Raw genomic sequence first — 17,696 nt, forward strand, 5'->3', positions numbered from 1 at the left:
GGGCCTAATGAATGGGGAGTCTAATGAGGTACTCTTCCTACATAAAGCCAGGGACATATAAAAATACAACCAACCCAAACCATAGAATACATCAGAAAATTTGCTTTGACATTGAGAAATTGCCTGTCTTGGATATATCACAACCACAAAAAAGTTAATAGATGGATTTGCAACCTATATTCTTACTACCCAAATAACTTCTCCCAAATGTCAAGCTGTGCATATAATAGAAAGTGTTTGCAATTAGTAGTGCCTAAGAATTTTATTACAGCAAATACAAATTCTTTTTGATTGGACTGTCTCTCTACAATAGGTTTCAAATAATTCTCACAATTAGTTTTCAAAGGAAAATAATTCATCACAACAACAACAACAAAACTAGTACACAAGGAAACAATTCTCAAGAGATTATTGGCAGTTACAACCTGATGGCAATAAAAGATTTTATAATTATCAGGCTTTGTTTATAAAGCAACTGTTTTATTTCAAGAAATTAAAGACCCTTAAAAGATCTGCAGTCTATGGGAAAATGATTTTTGAATGATATAGAAAATATGAAGAAGAGCCAAATATAAGTTCTACAACTGAAATACAAAAATTGGAGTGGAAAGCTCATTGGGTGAGTTTAACAGATGAGACAAACTAGAAAAAGAATTAGAAAACTGGAAGTTACTAAAAGAAGATTATCCACAAAGAAAAGGAATACAGAGAGACAAAAAGATTATATGAAAAGAGGTTAAGAAAAATAAAGGATAGAATTAAAAGATCTAAAGCAAACTTGATCATAGTTTCACAAGAATAGGAGAGAAGGAGAGCAACTGGGGCAAAGATAATATTTGAAGAGACAATGCCTCATTTTTTTTTCAGAATGCATGATAGACACCAATCCATGGAATAAAGCAACCAACGAATTCCAAGTATATTAAAAAGAAATCCAACTCTAGACACAGGCTAGTGAACTACAGGTTCACTATGGTGAATTCATTACGGCAACACCAAAGACAAAAATGGGGTTTTTAAAACCATTCAGAATAGAAGTACAAATTACCTCCAGCAGATCAACAATTAAACTTCCAGTAGACTTCTTATCAGCGATAGAAGCCATGGAACATTGCAATGGTATCTTCCATATACAGAAAGAAACAACTGACAATCTCAAGTACTTTTCCCAGGGGCACCTGGCTGGCTCAGTCAGGGCGGCATAGGACACCTAATCTCAGGGTTGTAAGTTTGAGCCCCATGCTGGGTGCAGAGATTACTTGGGGAAAAAAAAATCTTTCAAAAAATGAATATAAATAATAAATAAATAAAATACTTCTCCCAGGAAAATATATCTTCCAGAAAATAAGAGTAGGGAGGAAAATTCATTTTTCCAACAAACAAACAAACAAAAAGATGGAGTTTGCCATGATCCATACTAAAGCAAATTCTAAATTTATACTTCAGAATAAGTAAAATGATCAGAGATGGAAGATCTAAGCTACAAAAGAAATGAAGTTTTTTTATTGTAAAGAAATGAATAAATGTAAATAAACACTGACAGCATAAAACAATAATACTCAAGTTTTATAAAATTGAAAAGCAATTTAAATATATGAGTGAGGACTGAAATAAAGTATCTTAGGATCCTTGCATCATCTTGGTAGAAATTAGGAATGCTAGTTAACTTTTGTCTTAAAAAGTTGTGTGTAGGGACGCCTGGGGGGCTCAGTCAGTTAGAGCATCTGATTTTTTATTTTAGCTCAGGTTATGATCCTGAGTTGTGAGATCAATCCTGCTTAAGATTCTTTCTCTTTCCATTTCCTCTGCCCCTTCCCATATATCCCCACCCTGCTCTCTCCTACTCTCTCTCTTTCTCAAAAAAGAAAAGAAAATAAAAAGGCTGTTTATAGCTTTTAATTGCTAGGGAAACTGCTTTTAGAAATAAAATATAAATTCCAATTGAATAGAAGATGAAAATGGGATTGTATTTGCCACAGCATAAAAATAATGTCAGATGTCAATGAACAAATTTAACAAAATACATGTAAGATATTTATAGAGAATGTTATAAAACTTCAAAATGGATGGATGAAAAGATATGTTGGGGTAGATCTATCTCAATTTCCCTCTCTCCCCCTGCCAACACACACACACGCGCGCACACACACACACACACACACACACGAAGACCTAACTAAATTGAAGGGATGCACTATATTCATGGAATAAAAACCTCAATTTTAAAATATATGAATTCTTTCCAAACTAATCTATCTATAAATTCAGTGTATTCCCAATCACTATCCTAACAGGTTGGTGTGTGTATATATTTTGGGGGTGCAGGGATTTGTCAGTATGTATGTGTAATGAGCTGATTCTACAACCTATATGGTAATGTAAAGGGTTAAGAATAATTCTGAGGAAGAAAAAGAAGGCAAGACTTTCCCAAATTATAGTACTTAAGGTGGCATGTTACAAGAATAGGCAAACAGAATGAGAGTCTGGAAATAAAACCACATATATGTAGCTATCTGGTTTATGAAAAAATGTGATATTACAGTTCAGTGTGGGGAAACTCTCTTTTCAATTCATGGGGCTGAGAAAATTTGCTATCTATATGGGTCAAAAGATGAAATTTGATTCTGACCCCACACTATCTATTCCTATGTTGATTGAAGACCCAAGTGTGAAAGGCAGCATTATAAACTTTTGGAGGATAAGTGAGAAGAGTCTCATGACTTTATTATAGAGGAAATTATTTAAAACAGACTATACAAACATTGTAGACAATAAATTGAACAGTACGTAAATTGTACAATTCTATTCCTTAAAAAAAGAAAAGACAACAATAAAGCAGTACAAGGACAAACCATAGAGTGTAAGGCAGGTTTTTAAAAACTATTTTATTTATTTGAGAAAGAGAGAGAGCATAGGGGAAAGGAGCAGAGGGAGAGGGACAAGCAGGCTCTGTGCTGAGCACAGAGCCCCACATGGGGCTCGATCCCAGGACCCTGAGATCACGACCTGAGCTGAAATCCAGAGTTTGAGGCTTAATCAACTGTCCCACCCAGGCACCCAGCGTGTAAGGCAGTTTTAATACATATAAAATATAAAGGATTCATATTAAGAAAATATAAAGAACTTCTATAAATAAATTAGAAAAAGGCAGAGGCTCCACAGAAAAACGGAAAAAACATTTAAACAGGACTTCACAAAATAAGACAGACAAAAGTTCAGTAAGCATATATGAAAGTATTTAACTTTATTTTTAATCAGGAAAATTCAAAAACGTTGACACTAACATGTTTTGGCAAGGATGGATAACAGCATGGACTCTCAGACCATGGTTGCTGTTGGGGTGTAATTTGTTACAAAACCTTTCAAGAACAATTTATCTTCCTCTTATCCAGTGGAACACATACATAGCCTAGGAACCATCAACTCACTCCTAAATGTGGATGCTAGAGAATTTTAAACATATGCAATAAGATACATGTCTAATGTTTATAGCAACCCCATTCTAATAGCCCCAAACTGTAAACAATAGCAACAGTAAAATAGGTATATTTCTTTGGAGTTCTAGTTCTGTAGAATGAAGGAGATAAAGTGTTTTCTTTTTGCTAGTATGACAAGCAGAAGAATTTATATGAGAAAAGGTCTTTGAGGTCCAGTCTTACACTCGGTGTATCTGGAGCCATGTTATAGATTGTAATACTGCTGTTCATTAAGTAGTCTGCTTTCCATCCCTGCAGCGCTCCTCTCCGTGGCAGCTCAGGGGTTACTTCTGCACAAGTTAAACTACTCTGCCAGATGCAAGACAAAAATGCCATACTAAAACTTTTATGAAGTTAAAGGAATACTTTATCAATTTGAATGGCTCCCCCCAAACTCAAACTTTTATCTAACTCAAACTTCTCACTTTCTTTTATAAACTTATATTTTATTTATTTAGTGTTTTTCAAATTAGACTTCACACCCAACATGGGCTTGAATTCACAACCCTGAGAATCAAGAGCTGCATGCTTTACCAACTAATCCATCCAGGTGCCCTTGATAAACTTATTTTTAAAACTGTTTAAGATTTACAGAATGATTGAGAAGTTAATTCCGATATGGCCCACATCAGTTTCCCTTATTATGAATATATATTAGTCCCTACTACATTTTTACATGCACTTTCCTTCCAGCTAACCTTACATGTTTTATTAATCAACATATAAACTGTGTGTGCCAAGCATTTTTTTACAATATTTTATTTATTTATTTAAATGACAGAGAGATCCTGAGAGAGAGCACCAGCAGGGGGAGCGGCAGGCAGAAGGAGAGTGAGAAGTAGGCTCCCCGCTGAGCAAGGAGGCTGGTGCTGGGCTCCATCCCAGAACCCTGGGATCGTGACCTGAGTGGAAGGCAGACACTTAACTGACTGAGCCACCCAGGTACTCCTAGGCCAAGCCTTTTGAACTTACTAATTTTATGTTGATAGTCTTCAAAAGTTGTGGAAAGAATACACAATGGAATTAAAAGATGTAGGGAGCCACATTCTATCTTCCTCCAAAAATCATCTGGATCTTTTTTTTCCAGTCAAAATACCCTACATTTTTTCCTCATAGTCCTCTTAGTAACCATCTTATAAGTTATCACTGATAATAGCATTTTCTAGATCACTGAAGCTCTAAAACCCTTGATATTTCATTTTTTCCTCCTCCTGTTCAGTCACTATGAAATTTTTCTTTAAATTACAGTTCAAATACATCACTTTTAAGTTATTCTTATGGTGATGTCCATAATATCTAAAATGCTAGTTAGGTTTTTTAATTAAATACACACAGAGGTAATGTGTAAGTGCTCAGGCTGCCATAACAAAATACTACAGTCTGGGTGGCAACCGAAATTTCTCACAGTTTTGGAGGCCGAGAAGTTCAAGATCAAGGTGCCCATCAGCTCTCCACTTGCCTAAGAAGGCTGCCTTTTAGCTGTATCCTCAAGAAATGGAGAAATAGAGGTCTCTAATGTTTCTTCTTATGAGGGAATCAATCCCATCATGAGGGCGCCACCCTCGTGACCGCATCTAAACCTAAGACCTTCCACAGGCCCTATTTTCCAACACCATCCCATTGGAGGTGAAGGCTTTAACACATGAATTTTAGAGGGACAGGATTCAGTCCACAGGAGGCAGCAATGCCCAACCTCAACACTAGAGAAAGTGCTGCATTAAGAGGAATTGTGAGGCCCGAGCTTAGATTTGTCTTATGGAGGACGAATGCTAGCCTAAAGGGCCACTGGGTGTTTCATCAAGGCAGTGCAGGGGTGAAAATTGTGTTTTAGGAGAGCAAATCTGGTGGTTGCTTATGGGATGAATTTTACTGGAAGAAATCACAAGTAGGAAAAGCATTTGCGGGAGTAATGTAACAATCTCTGAATAAAGACCCACATTATGATGACAGCACCTTAAATGCACCAGACATGAAGCTTCTCCTGATGCTTCTACAAGAGGGGATCTCTTCCTTAAATCTACATTTTTCTTATGTTTAGGGGTTGCTCTTGGAACTCTTAAATTCCGCACTATATTGTGCTTGTTTCTGTACTTAGCCCTTCCACCTGGCAGTTCCTCTGGTAGGTAGCAAAGAGGCGTCAGAGCAATGCAAAACCCAAAGCCAGAAGGCAGCCATCGCCACGATGGGCCTGGATACCCAGACTCCTACCCAGCAGGATACGCTGCAAAAACTTCGTGGACTTGACCACATCGCTTGACGTCCAGGGGGTTTGCTCAGCGCCACCAACGGGATCGGCCACCCCCCACCAAAGGACGCTCTCTGAGCTTTCTGGCTGCCAACTCGCAATGACTGCGCTTATCGGGCTCCAAAAGCTGTGGAGCGGATGAATGAATTGCTCTCAGTTCATTTCCGAACTGTCAGGGAAAGACAAGCTACCCCTCCTTCTTCGGGAAGGGACGGCAGCAGACCATGGACTGAGCGCGCCTCCTTTCCTCTAACAGGGCTTGGACTGCTCAATAGGGCCCTCCCCACCTTGGGATTCCACGCATCCTTTTACCAGTAAGGAAAGACATAAGCAATAATATTCAACATCCATGAAGTACAGATTACATCAACACGTATGCAAACACAGAACTAAGGGAACGGTTTTGCTGTTTAAAGCCAAGCGCCTACCCTTTAAGAGCACCGGAGTCCCACCCCTGCAAACCCGTCCCCGCCCACCCACCCCCCCGCAGCCCGCCCCCCCCCCCGCTTAACCCCCCCTCCGCAGCCCGCCCCCCCCCCCCGCCCAACTACGGCAGCCCGCCCCCCCTCCCTGTCTACAACCCCCCCCCCCCTCCCGCGCAGCCCGCACCCTTCTAGGTTGCCCTGCCCCGGCGGGATCCACTCCTCCCATCCCAGGTTGCCTTGCGCGGCGGGCTCGCTCCCGGTTACGTGCGCGCGGCGGGAGCCGGAACGTGCTCTCGGGTGGTTGCCCCACCCACCTCGGCCTTGTTTGTTCAGCCTCTGGAGTTTGAAGTTCCCGCCAGTTCGCGGCTAGGCAAGAGCGATGCTGTTTCGTCCCCCCTTGGCTTTGAGGAGAGAGGAACGTCCAGAACCGCTGCAGCTTGCTTTCGGCGGTGAACCCCGGCGGCCATGTCCACGGGGTTCTCCTTCGGGACCCGCACGCTGGGCTCCACCACCGTAGCCCCCGGCGGGACCGGCGCAGGCGGCGGTTTCTCCTTCGGGACGGGGCATCTAGGTAACTGCGCTTCTGCGCCTTCCCGCCCTGGTCCTCTCCGTGAGACTCCCGTGGGTGGGCCCGTCCCTCTCCCTTCGCGCTGGGTTCCTTTCTAGTGGGTCTGGGAAGAAGAAAGACAGACTTGCGCAGCGCCAGCCTCATAGTCCTGCCGTTTGGGGGCCTGGTCGGGAGGGTGGTCATAGGGGTTGTGAGGTCCCCAGAATCCACAATGGTTCACCCAGTGTCCCTGTCGAGTGGGGTCTGGCTGGGTGAAAGGGCCTGGGGTTTCACGCTGAGCCCTAGCAGTGGGGCAGTCTGAGGCACAGAACGGAGAACGACATTGTGGGTCATTCTGGGGTTTCAGAAAAAGACAATAGAAAAATTTTAAGGGGGACAATTAGAGTTGTATCGCTGATAATTCAGAATTCATTGCAGGATATACGGCTTTGGACATTCCACTGCTTTAATGATTTCGTGGTATTCTAAACGAGCTCACCTATTGGTACCTCATGGAACCCTGTCCTTTTTTGCTGCAGGTTTTTGTTTTAAATACGTGTTGCAGCATTTCTTGGTGGTCATTTGAACAGTGTGCGTATTAGTATTCGTGAGTGTTATGGTGGAATGACTCACATTGTCTTCTAGTTACACTGAAAACTGTAGGTAGCATATTTATCGTTTTTGTGCAACCTGCTAAACCACCGCTTCAGGCGATGACGAAATACAGTCAGCAGAGGTTTAGAAAGAGACAATAATAGTCAAAGGTCATTTTCATGGTGAGAGATTTAATTTTTAGAACTTCGTCTTTTTAAGGTAAAAGGGGAGGAGTTCATTACATCAAGAAGTGTGCATAGAAAATGTTACAAGGTATCTATCTCCTGAAGCTTGAGGGTTGTCATTGTAGAGTAAAAAGCCAAAAGTTATCTTCCTTATATTAAAAAGGGGAGGTACAGGGGCGCCTGGGTGGCTCAGTGGGTTAAGCCTCTGCCTTCTGCTCAGGTCATGATCCCAGGATCCTGGGGTTGAGCTCCGCATGGAGCTCTCTGCTTACCAAGGGGCATACCCCCTGCTTCTCTGCCTACTTGAGAGCTCTCTCTCTCTCTGTCAAATAATAAATAAAATATTTAAAAAAAATTAAAAAAAACATAATTTACCAAGAAAAATGGGGGAGGTACAGACTATACAGTCAAGGAAAAGTCTGGGAATTTCCCTTAATACCTCCTTTTCTCTCTGCACCCTTAATCAGCAAGGCCTGCTAATTTTAATTACCTAGTTTCCATTTGCTTCACTTCCAGTGCCACCGCCCTGTTGCAAGCTCTTGTCATTCATGGAACAGATATTTATTGAACACAGTTCCATATAATGGACTCTGTTTTAGATGGTGAAATAAATAAGGGTACTGGCTCTTTCTTCCAGGTTGTCAACCAGTAACCCTTCTCCGATTTGGCGAAAACTATTCCTATCATCTCCTACTTAGATTAGTTCAATGGAATCGCAATTGCTGTGTCAAAAATATACTTTTTTAAAAAAGATTTTATTTATTTATTTATTTGACAGACAGAGATCACCAGTAGGCAGAGAGGCAAGCAGAGAGAGAGGAGGAAGTAGGCTCCCTCCTGAGCAGAGAGCCCGATGCAGGACTCTATCTCAGGACCCTGGGATCATGACCTGAGCCGAAGGCAGAGGCTTTAACCCACTGAGCCACCCAGGCATCCTGATTTGGTCTCTTTAGGTAAATCATTTTAGGGAAGTTACTCTCCAAGCCTCAGTTCCCACATCTGGAACAGAGATGCTGATGAATAAAGTACTTAACATCATATCTGGCACTTGGTAAGTGCTCCCTAAATGTTACTTTCTAAGTCCACATTAGGGCATGCTGGAGAAGTTAAAACAATATTCCTGACCTGTTGGAGTCAACAGTAACACATTCTGATGAGCCATTGGCAGATAATAGTGGGTTGAGGCAAAACGTGGTCCTGTTTGGGGTAGCTTTTAAATAAATTTCTCTCCTGTAGAGAAATTTCTCTTTTGCTTTCTTGAGTAAGAAGATACCACTTTGATGTATTTCTTCGGTAATGTTTTCACATTTAATTATGAAACAGTGCCTTGTGTCTTCAGTTATCTTAAGTTGTCAAGAAATTTTAAATATTTTGTCTAAAAATACATAATTTCAGAAAAAATAAAAAAAAATTCATTGTGCATCTTTCTATATTTATGGAATAGCAGTAAAACCAAATGGGATCACTGAATTATTTGGGAGGGAGGACAGCATAACTACCATTTCCTTAATTTGAGGTCTTCAAAATTTGCCAATAACATTTATTAAAATACCTTTATAGCTCAGTTGATTAAGTGTTCACAGTTTTGTGCTTTGTTGGTAATACCTTAAACCCTGTTTTGCCAACCTTCTGTACTTCACATACCCATGTTCCTAGAGATAATTTTAAAATCAATGATAAACTAAGACACCGGGCCCACTCCATTTTTTTTGAAAGATTTTATTTATTTATTTGACAGAGAGAGATCACAAGTAGGCAGAGAGGCAGGCAGAGAGAGAGAGAGGAGGAAGCAGAATCCCCGCCGAGCAGAGTGCCCGATGCAGGGCTCAATCCCAGGACCCTTTTTTTGACCCCCTACTCAGTGTTGATGACTGGTTTCAAGTTCTGTTCCCCTCACAGTGATTGGCTGGTGTAATACATTGTATAAAATATGTTTAGTTGAATTTATTAAGGTCCTAATGTTGACAGTAATAACATTTATTAAGTGAAGTTAATTCACCATGCCTAATCTCTCAATCTTTTGCAAAAAATCTGTTAAGTGGGCACAGTTATTAACATTTTGCATATGAGGAAACAGAGGATCAAGAAGGCTAAGTTATGTCACACAAGTCCCAGGACATTGGAGAGCTGTCCCTGGAACCCAGCCATAACACTGCTACCTCCTTAAATTGCAGTGTCCCAGACATAAGCTTTTTAAAACTGACCTTGACTTCTCTTGGGATTATGTCTGTTTGGAAGGGCAGGCAGGATAGAATAAAGATACCTATATAGGATGAATGGGAGCTCCCATTATGTTATGTGTTATAGTCTCTTTTAACTCTCCTATACAATTTTTGGAGTGTCAGGTTGTTGAGACATTTTGTTTATTTTAATAATTTGTTCTCCCACTATAGTTAGCAAATATGAGCCCTTGAGTTTTGATAAGAACATTTGAAAGTTGTGAACTTTGTTCACATCACTTGCTATCACCAGCTGTTCTTTTTGAGCTTTCAGAAACTCTGAAGAGAATTTCTGCTTATGAACACATAATCTGGATAGAGGGTAATTTTTACTTTGTATTTTCCTCTTGCCAGGTTATGTTTAGTCCTTTTCCTCTTCTCACCCCTACCCCAGTTCTTGATGCTGTTTTGGTGACAAGAAAAGTAACTGTATCTCCCTGTCCCTGCCTAAATCCAAGAATATGGTGATAAAGCAACAGAGAGGTGGCAAAGATCACTTAAAAGAACTTTTCTGAGTATGTTTTATTTTTCTTTATTTAGTAGTTGGGAAAGAACAAATGTATTTAGAAATATGGACTATACATGAGTCATTCAAGAGGAAAATGATCTACATTCATAGGACTTCTCTGTGGCCATTTTAAAATACGCTGTCAATAAAACTTAGAGAAGGAGAATATGTGATACTGTTTATGATTTCCTTGGGATCTGAAATCTTTTGAATGTGACTTATTTTTTAAAGAGAACAGGAGACTATTTGAATTGGGTTGGTTAAAAATCAATTGTTAGTTCTTTATGTATTCTATGGCAATATATTGAATATGTGAAAAGAAAGAAAGTGTTTAACCTTGAAGAGTTAATTTTTATTTTTCTTTAGGAAATACTGGTTCCAGTAGACTTTATTTTGTGTTCTTTATAAATAAGAAACCCTTCAGTGGGTCTCAATTTTGGAACTCTTGGAAGCACTGCAACTCCTGCCACGACATCTGCTCCTTCAGGTGGTTTTGGAACCGGGCTCTTTGGAACAAAACCTACCACTGGGTTCACTCTGGGAGGAACAAATACAGGTAAGGAGGATTGTCACATTTCAGGGAGTAGCTATGGGATATTCTTTTTAAGGTTCCGGTTTATATCTCTGCCCTTTATAGGGATTGTCATTGGTGTCAGACCTAAAAAATGGTAAATATTAAGATGGAAAGATATATAGGGATGTTGACTTAAGGGCCAGTGGTAGGCCTAACATTGGTTATGATCTATTCTAGTGTAAATGAAAACACCCATTAAGGGTTCTTGGATGGCTCAGTTGGTTAAGGGTCTAACTCTTGATTTCCACTCGGGTCATGATCTCATGCTTGCAGAATGAGACCTTCTTTGGGCTTTAAGCTCCTTGGGGAGTCTGCTTGAGATTCTCGCTCTATTTCCCTATCCTCCTGTTGCATACTGCACCCCCCTCCCCCAAGCTCTTTCTCAAAAATAAATAAATCTTCAAAAAAGAAGAGAAACAAATTTGAAGAAATGTGATTTTTTAAAGAAAGATTTTATTTATTCATCAGAGAGAGTGAGAATAAGCAGGGGGAGCAGGTGGCAGAGGGAGAGGCAGGCTCCTCACCGAGCAAGGAGCCCATTGCAGAACTTGATCCCAGGACCCTGGGATCATGATCTGAGCTGAAGGCAGCCGCTTAAACAACTGAGCCAAGCAGGCATCCCAAGATTTCTTTTCAAAATAACTTCTTTTTTGGTATATTTGACACAAAGAAGATATACCTCTTTAAATATAAAGAATTAATTTAATTTTTACAAGAGAGTATATAATGCAGTGTTTCACCTTAGTGAAGATAAATCAAGTTTACCAATTTGGACGTTTTTAATTTGCAAATATGGGGCAGTCAGCATCCTTTCTTGCTATAACATTATAATTTACCTTCCTAAGAGACGTTTTAAGTTTTTATATTATTAAAAGAGTTGTTTCGATGGGAAAAGGGCAAGAAGTCAAGGTTTCTGGTAGCCATTTCGGTAATAAAAATCTGTTTTTTAATACTTAAAGATATTTGGTTATTAAAAATATGTGTCAGTAATGCTGCCATTTCAAAAGCTTATTTCTTTATTTACTCTTTATTCTGTACCCGCAGGGCCTCTTGGTCTCTGTTACCAGTTTATGCATTGACATTCCGGCTTTGATTGCAACTTTTCACAGCCACACATAGAAAATGTAAGAACTGCAGGAATGCGGGAGCCTCCAGTGAGCTCCTTGAAACGACTTTGTGTGGCAGTGTTGGCTTAGAGTAGCTTTTATTCTCCTTGCCTAATGTTGTTATAAGCAGTAGTTGTTTGCATTTATAAATCTTATTCCCTATATAATTATATATAGCCGGTAATATGAAAACCAGTGCTCTAGGAAGAACGTTTCTATTAGCGGTCATGGTAGAAGATACTGGTTGTTGTAGTATCATATCCTGAGGATGACTCTAAGTCTTGCCCTTGTAATAACCCCCCAAAAATATCATCTGCCATTGATGATTAAATTTTATTTCTCTTTTTGTCCCCAGGAATAGCAACAAGTATAACTACAGGATTAACTCTGGGTAAGAATTTTTTGAGGAAAGATCCCAGATCTGTGGTTTTCTTCTCTTCTCTTTCTTATTATTTCACAGAGCTGGGGTATAGAAGGAAGCATGTAAGGAACCTAATAGATCACAGACACTGACTCATTATACAGCCTTTCAGTACTGGAGTTTTTAAAAAAGTCAATGACTGTTTAATTCAGGAAAAAAAACTTTAAATACAGCAATGGTTTTTTTCCTCTGGTTGTTTATTTTACATTGTATTTTTATAGTCATTTGAACCCTTTTAGTGGAAAAAAAAAAAAAAGCAACAAACTCTAGACCAGAAGTCTTAGAATTAAGCCTTGTTGTAATTCCAAATCATTGTGAGGTCTTAGGTAGTCATGTAGTATCTGGCAGCTTTTGGTTATCTGTAAAACAAGGGTAGGACTGAAAAGTTTTTGTATTTCTTTTCAGCTCAAAAATGCCATGGTTCTCTGTAGCGATACGCCACAGGGAATGTGAGTAAGTAGGATGACAGTTAATAATGTCAAAGGAGGGAGAAGGGGTGTGGGGTTATGGACATTGGGGAGGGTATGTGCTTTGGTCAGTGCTGTGAAGTGTGTAAACCTGGAGATTCACAGACCTGTACCCCTGGGGATAAAAATATATGTTTATAAAAAGTAAAAAAATAAAAAAATAATAATGTCAAAGGAAATGAATGAATCAAAGGACAGTGAGGAAACTCAGTCAAAGTTAAATTTATTAATTAACATTTGAAGTAAACCAAAGATTGGTGGACTTTGTTCATTTGGATGCTACTCACCTGTGACCAGCAGAAAGTGTAACCCATTTGTTCACTACCAGAGTTTTGGACAGGATTGGCTTCGGGGCAAGCAGTCGGATTCTCTTGTTTTCTGAGATTTTAGAACCCATACAGGATTTTAGAGCACTGTACCCTGGCAGGAATTTCTGGTTGTGGTAAGGGCAATCCAGAAGTCTAATTTCTGGAAGCTGCTTCTCCCAGTGCCTTTAGGGAAAGCCAAAATGCAGGTCATTATGTATTTCCTCATTTAATAGTTTTGAGCAGCTACTACTTCCTAACTCTGTGGCCTTGGGTATACATAATGCTTTGAACATTTAGTATTAGCTGTTGGTGTGGTGATGATACTGGTGGTGCAGGTGATACTAATGTTGTCAAGAGCATGAGCATGAGTAAGGCATTCAGTGGGTGATGAGGTGAAGGTGACTGGCAGGTATAGTAACATGTTCTTGTATGACCTGATAAGTGCTCTAACATGTATGAAAGGCACCAAGAGAAGTAGAGGAAGATAAGAGTAGAAGTTTATTTTGGGGGCAGGAAACATCATTCCTGATGGAGACGTGCAACTGCCCAGTCATAAGGGGATTCAGGGAAGTAGGAAAAGTGTTTGGTTAGAATTTAGGTTTCAGAAGTGGGAATGGTAGGGAGAGAGGGGGTGTGAAGAGCAGATTGGAAGTAGATAGGAAAAGTGGTTGTGTGCCACGCCTTTTGACTCTAGGGTAGAGTTAGTATAGAGGTAATAAGAGCCTTCAGTCAGAGAGAATCACCAGGGTATTATTTTTTGTTGGTGTTCTCGCTTCTTCTTTTTTAAAGTGACTGAAATAATTCCAAGAATAGATTAAAGTTTAGAGGGACAGAAACAAATTAAGAGGTTATAATTGTTCTTGAGAAGAAGATGACATGAGCTAAGTGTTTTGAGGATGCTTGTAATCCAGAGCTATTTCTGCAGTAGAATCAGCAGGATTCGTGGCTAGTAGAATGCAGGAGAGAGAAGGGATGTCAGGGGTGATTATGGTTTCTGGCTTGAGCAACTGCGTGGACCACGGCAGGGGGTTTAGGAAACGTTTTGTGTAGGGAGGCGTAGAGGTGGAAAGTTAAGGGACATCCCGGTAGAGCTAACCAGTGGAGACTCTGGTAGGTGTAGACTTAGGCCCGTGTTGCCCTAGCTGAGATCCTGTAGTTGGGAAGTATGGGAGCAGGCCTGGAGCTGTAGGCAGTATCATTTAAGAACTGAACAGAGGAAGGAGATGGACAAAAGCAGACTGGAAGGAGTAGCCAGAGTTGACAGAAGTAAAGGAAGAGGAAACAGTAGAGAATGGTGTTTTAAATAGCGTTGGAGGGGAGGAATATTTTTCTGTTTAGTATAGAGCAAAGGAAGGGTAAGTGCTGTTTTAGGTAAATCCAGGGGTAGAACTGAAATTGGATTTCAATATGACCACATTGATGGGACTTTTTCTTGCTTTTCCTAAGATCATAGCATCCTCTTTTAATTATTCATCATGATTTGGCTCCAACTTCTATATTTTCCTTTTTCATACTTACCCACATATTCTTCTAGCTACAAAAGTAGGGTCACGAACTTTTAGGGATCCTGATTGAAACCGATGTAATACATATACAGTCCTGGTAAAATAGGATTTGTTTGTTTGTTTGACTCAGAAACGCCAGCTACTACATCTGCATCTACAACAGGTTTCAGTTTAGGATTCAGTAAACCTGCCGCATCTGCCACACCATTTATCTCCCTATTACTTCTACCTCAGCTCGTGGTCTTACTCTTTCGTCTGCTCTGATGTCAACTCCAGCAGGTGAGGCAGAATGGAAAAGTCACGTTTTGTGGTTGAATTTTATTTTGTTTTTGGCTAGTGAATGTAGGTATCCACCTTATTCAAGATAACTTGAAAAGTTTTTTGCTTCTCAGTATTGACTGACTATATAAAGAAACAAAGAAGGGCCTGTTTAAGGAGCCTATAAACTATACTAGAGAAATTTATCAAGAAATGGTAGTTGTACAGTCTTGGATCATTTGGTATCTAAGTTTGTTGCAAAACAACTTGACCTTTCAAGCCCTGGTTTTAAGAATGGCTTTCCATTACAGGCATCAGGAAAGGGTATTAGTGTGCTTCGAAGAAAAGGTTTTAGAACACAAGTATTAAATTTATTCTAGTCAAGCAAAATACTAAAGTATCAATTCAATTGGCAGAGAATACTTCATATTTTCCATCTTGGATTGATTTTTCATTTCTTTCTTATTTTGAAATTAGCTTCATGTTAAGGATTTTGTCGATGTTTTGAGTATTAAGATATACTATAAATATATTTATATATAAATATAAATGAATGAATAATAGAGGAGACATGATACTATAAATAATATAATATAATACCATGTAGGAGTGAGAAGAGCTTTCCTCTGATTTGAAAACATTGTATAATTATCTCACATAGCAATATAATACCAAGAATTTCTCTTTAACAATTTATGTGTTAGGAAAAACATTTTTGGCTATGAAACATGTTAAAATCATAGCATTCCCAGTAATACATAGGTTCATGTATAATGGCTATTTAATATCAGAAGTTTTACTCAACACCTCGTAGGTGTCTAATACTTGGTCGTGTGGGAGAGATGAAGGAGAATGACCTAGTGTTTTCTATTAAACAGCTCTTTCATGTCCTCCGTTTAGGTACTAAATTTAGTGAAGAAACTCTGGGTCAGTGGAAGGGGAAAAAAGGAGTTGGTGAAGATAATCTGTAAAAATTTGTAGCATTCAGGTTTGCATTATCTTTCAGATACTTGTCTTTGTCACTGTAGTCTCACCTTGTAGGTATTCAAAATATCTCCTAATAACTGAATCACTGGATGACTGTAACATACATTTCTTTGTAGGATAAGTGTTTAAACATCTCTCCTAAAGAGTCCTATGAGAGCAAAACACAAAAATAACAGAAAGGGGAGGTGGAGGATTGTTTTTGTGTCTTTCTAATGAGTTTATAGGCCTGCTACAATTTTTCTTAGGCTCTAGACACACGTCAGTGCTTGATTTATGGTTGTGCTAACTAAACATACCCCTGTATTTTTTTTTTTTAATGGACATTCATTTAGCTATATTTTTTTTTAACACATTGTTAGTATTTAAATCCACTCTTCATATATCCCCTGCTTTTATTCAGTACCTCTACTGTTTCCTCTGTTTAAAGTAAATAGCATCTGTCCAAAAAGAACCACAGTTATGTGAGCTTGGTAATGCATGGACTTAGATGATTTAACAATGCGTGGTCTTTAAAATTTTGCTAGTTGTTTTACAAGCATACCTTCATGACTTAAGATTAACTGTAGTTTAGCCCCTTCAATTCCTTTTGTCAGTGAGGTAGGATTTAAATAAATGAAGTCTATTTCTTTTATTAAATTTTTTTTGAAAAAGCTTGGGAGTATGATATTTGATGTTTGAACTGTAAGGCTTCTAACTCTCAGTTCTTTAGATTTCATGAATAATGAAACTATTTGCTTTATAAGATTTATAAGATTTGCTGAAATCTTATAAATCATTACCGGATTATTTTATTATTATTATTATTATTATTATTAATTTATTTATCTGTTACCAGCTTTCCTGAGGTATAATTGAGAAGTAAAAGTGTAAGATATTTAAAGTATAGAGCATAGTGATTTCATATATACATGCACATTGTAAATGCCCATCAAGTTAATTAACACATCCAATACTTGATAATTTAAAAAGTATCCAATTACAAAGCTTGACTAGAGGACAAGAAGTATTCACCTGGAAATATACAAACTAAAACTGCTTTTTCAGGAGGATTTAAAAAAAACAAGTAGTATGTTCACATTTATTGAATTAACAGATAAACTCTGACCTTTTTAGTAAAGAAAAATTAATAGACCCATAAATACAGAGAACTGATGGTTGCCCGAAAGGGTAGGGAGGACAGGCAAAATGGCTGACGGGGAGTTGGTACAACCTTCCAGTTATGGAATCAGTCACAGGGATGGATATAATCCGTGGTATTGTAATAAGGTTGTATGGTGACAGATAGGGTAGTGACACTTGTGGTGAACATAGCATGTATAGAGTTTTCAAGTCACTGTTGTACACTAATGTGACATTGTGTGTCTACACTTTAAAAAATTACCTAAAACGTAAAGAAGTTAAAATTATATTATCCAGACTACATACACCATTAAATCCCAGCTTTAGACTTATTCCATGTTATTTGCTTAAAGCAATTTTGAAGAAAAATGGGATCCAGCTTGAAAGCATTTGAGAATTTTGTCCATTGAGGGAAAATCATTGTAAAGACTTTGTAAATTATATTTGGTTTATTTGTAGGACTTGGACAGAATGCTTTAGGCTTGACTTTGGGAACCACAGCAGCTACTTCAACTGCAGGCAATGAAGGTCTTGGTGGTATAGATTTTCGTACCTCATCAGATAAAAAGAGTAAGTAATGTTCTGTTCCAACAGTAACTTAAATTTCTATGTCAGTAAGATTTTTAGTTACATGTTCAGTAGTAAAGTTTTTACTTTTACATTTACTTTATATCTCACAAATTTTTTGTGTATTATGTGTTTAAGATTTTATTTTCATAGAAAACTGAGTTTTGTTTATGCATACAGTTATG

General features: G+C 38.7%; 2 protein-coding genes across 11 annotated transcripts in view; both read left to right on the forward strand.

The window, feature by feature from the left end:
* Positions 1-17,696, forward strand: part of LOC309857350 (ligand of Numb protein X 2-like) — a gene marked incomplete at its 5' end in the record, with an annotated part of 436,750 nt that overhangs the window by 399,254 nt on the left and 19,800 nt on the right. The gene's annotated exons all lie outside the window — the stretch shown is intronic.
* Positions 6,387-17,696, forward strand: part of LOC309857344 (uncharacterized protein) — a 46,950-nt gene continuing 35,640 nt past the window's right edge. The window contains exons 1-5 of one of the 10 annotated variants that reach the window (XM_082750065.1): positions 6,388-6,717; positions 10,566-10,755; positions 12,235-12,270; positions 12,706-12,753; positions 14,711-14,820. In XM_082750065.1, the coding sequence (XP_082606191.1) occupies positions 6,612-6,717; positions 10,566-10,755; positions 12,235-12,270; positions 12,706-12,753; positions 14,711-14,765 (435 nt within the window). In that variant the 5' untranslated portion in view covers positions 6,388-6,611 and the 3' untranslated portion in view covers positions 14,766-14,820. Of the gene's footprint in view, positions 6,718-10,565; positions 10,756-12,234; positions 12,271-12,705; positions 12,754-14,686; positions 14,826-17,403; positions 17,515-17,696 lie in introns of those variants that run through there. The other 9 variants (XM_082750063.1, XM_082750064.1, XR_014307649.1 and 6 more) reach the window with 9 other exon arrangements.

The sequence above is a fragment of the Mustela nivalis genome (assembly GCF_964662115.1).
Source record: "Mustela nivalis genome assembly, contig: HAP1_SCAFFOLD_632, whole genome shotgun sequence".
Lineage (NCBI taxonomy): Eukaryota > Metazoa > Chordata > Mammalia > Carnivora > Mustelidae > Mustela > Mustela nivalis.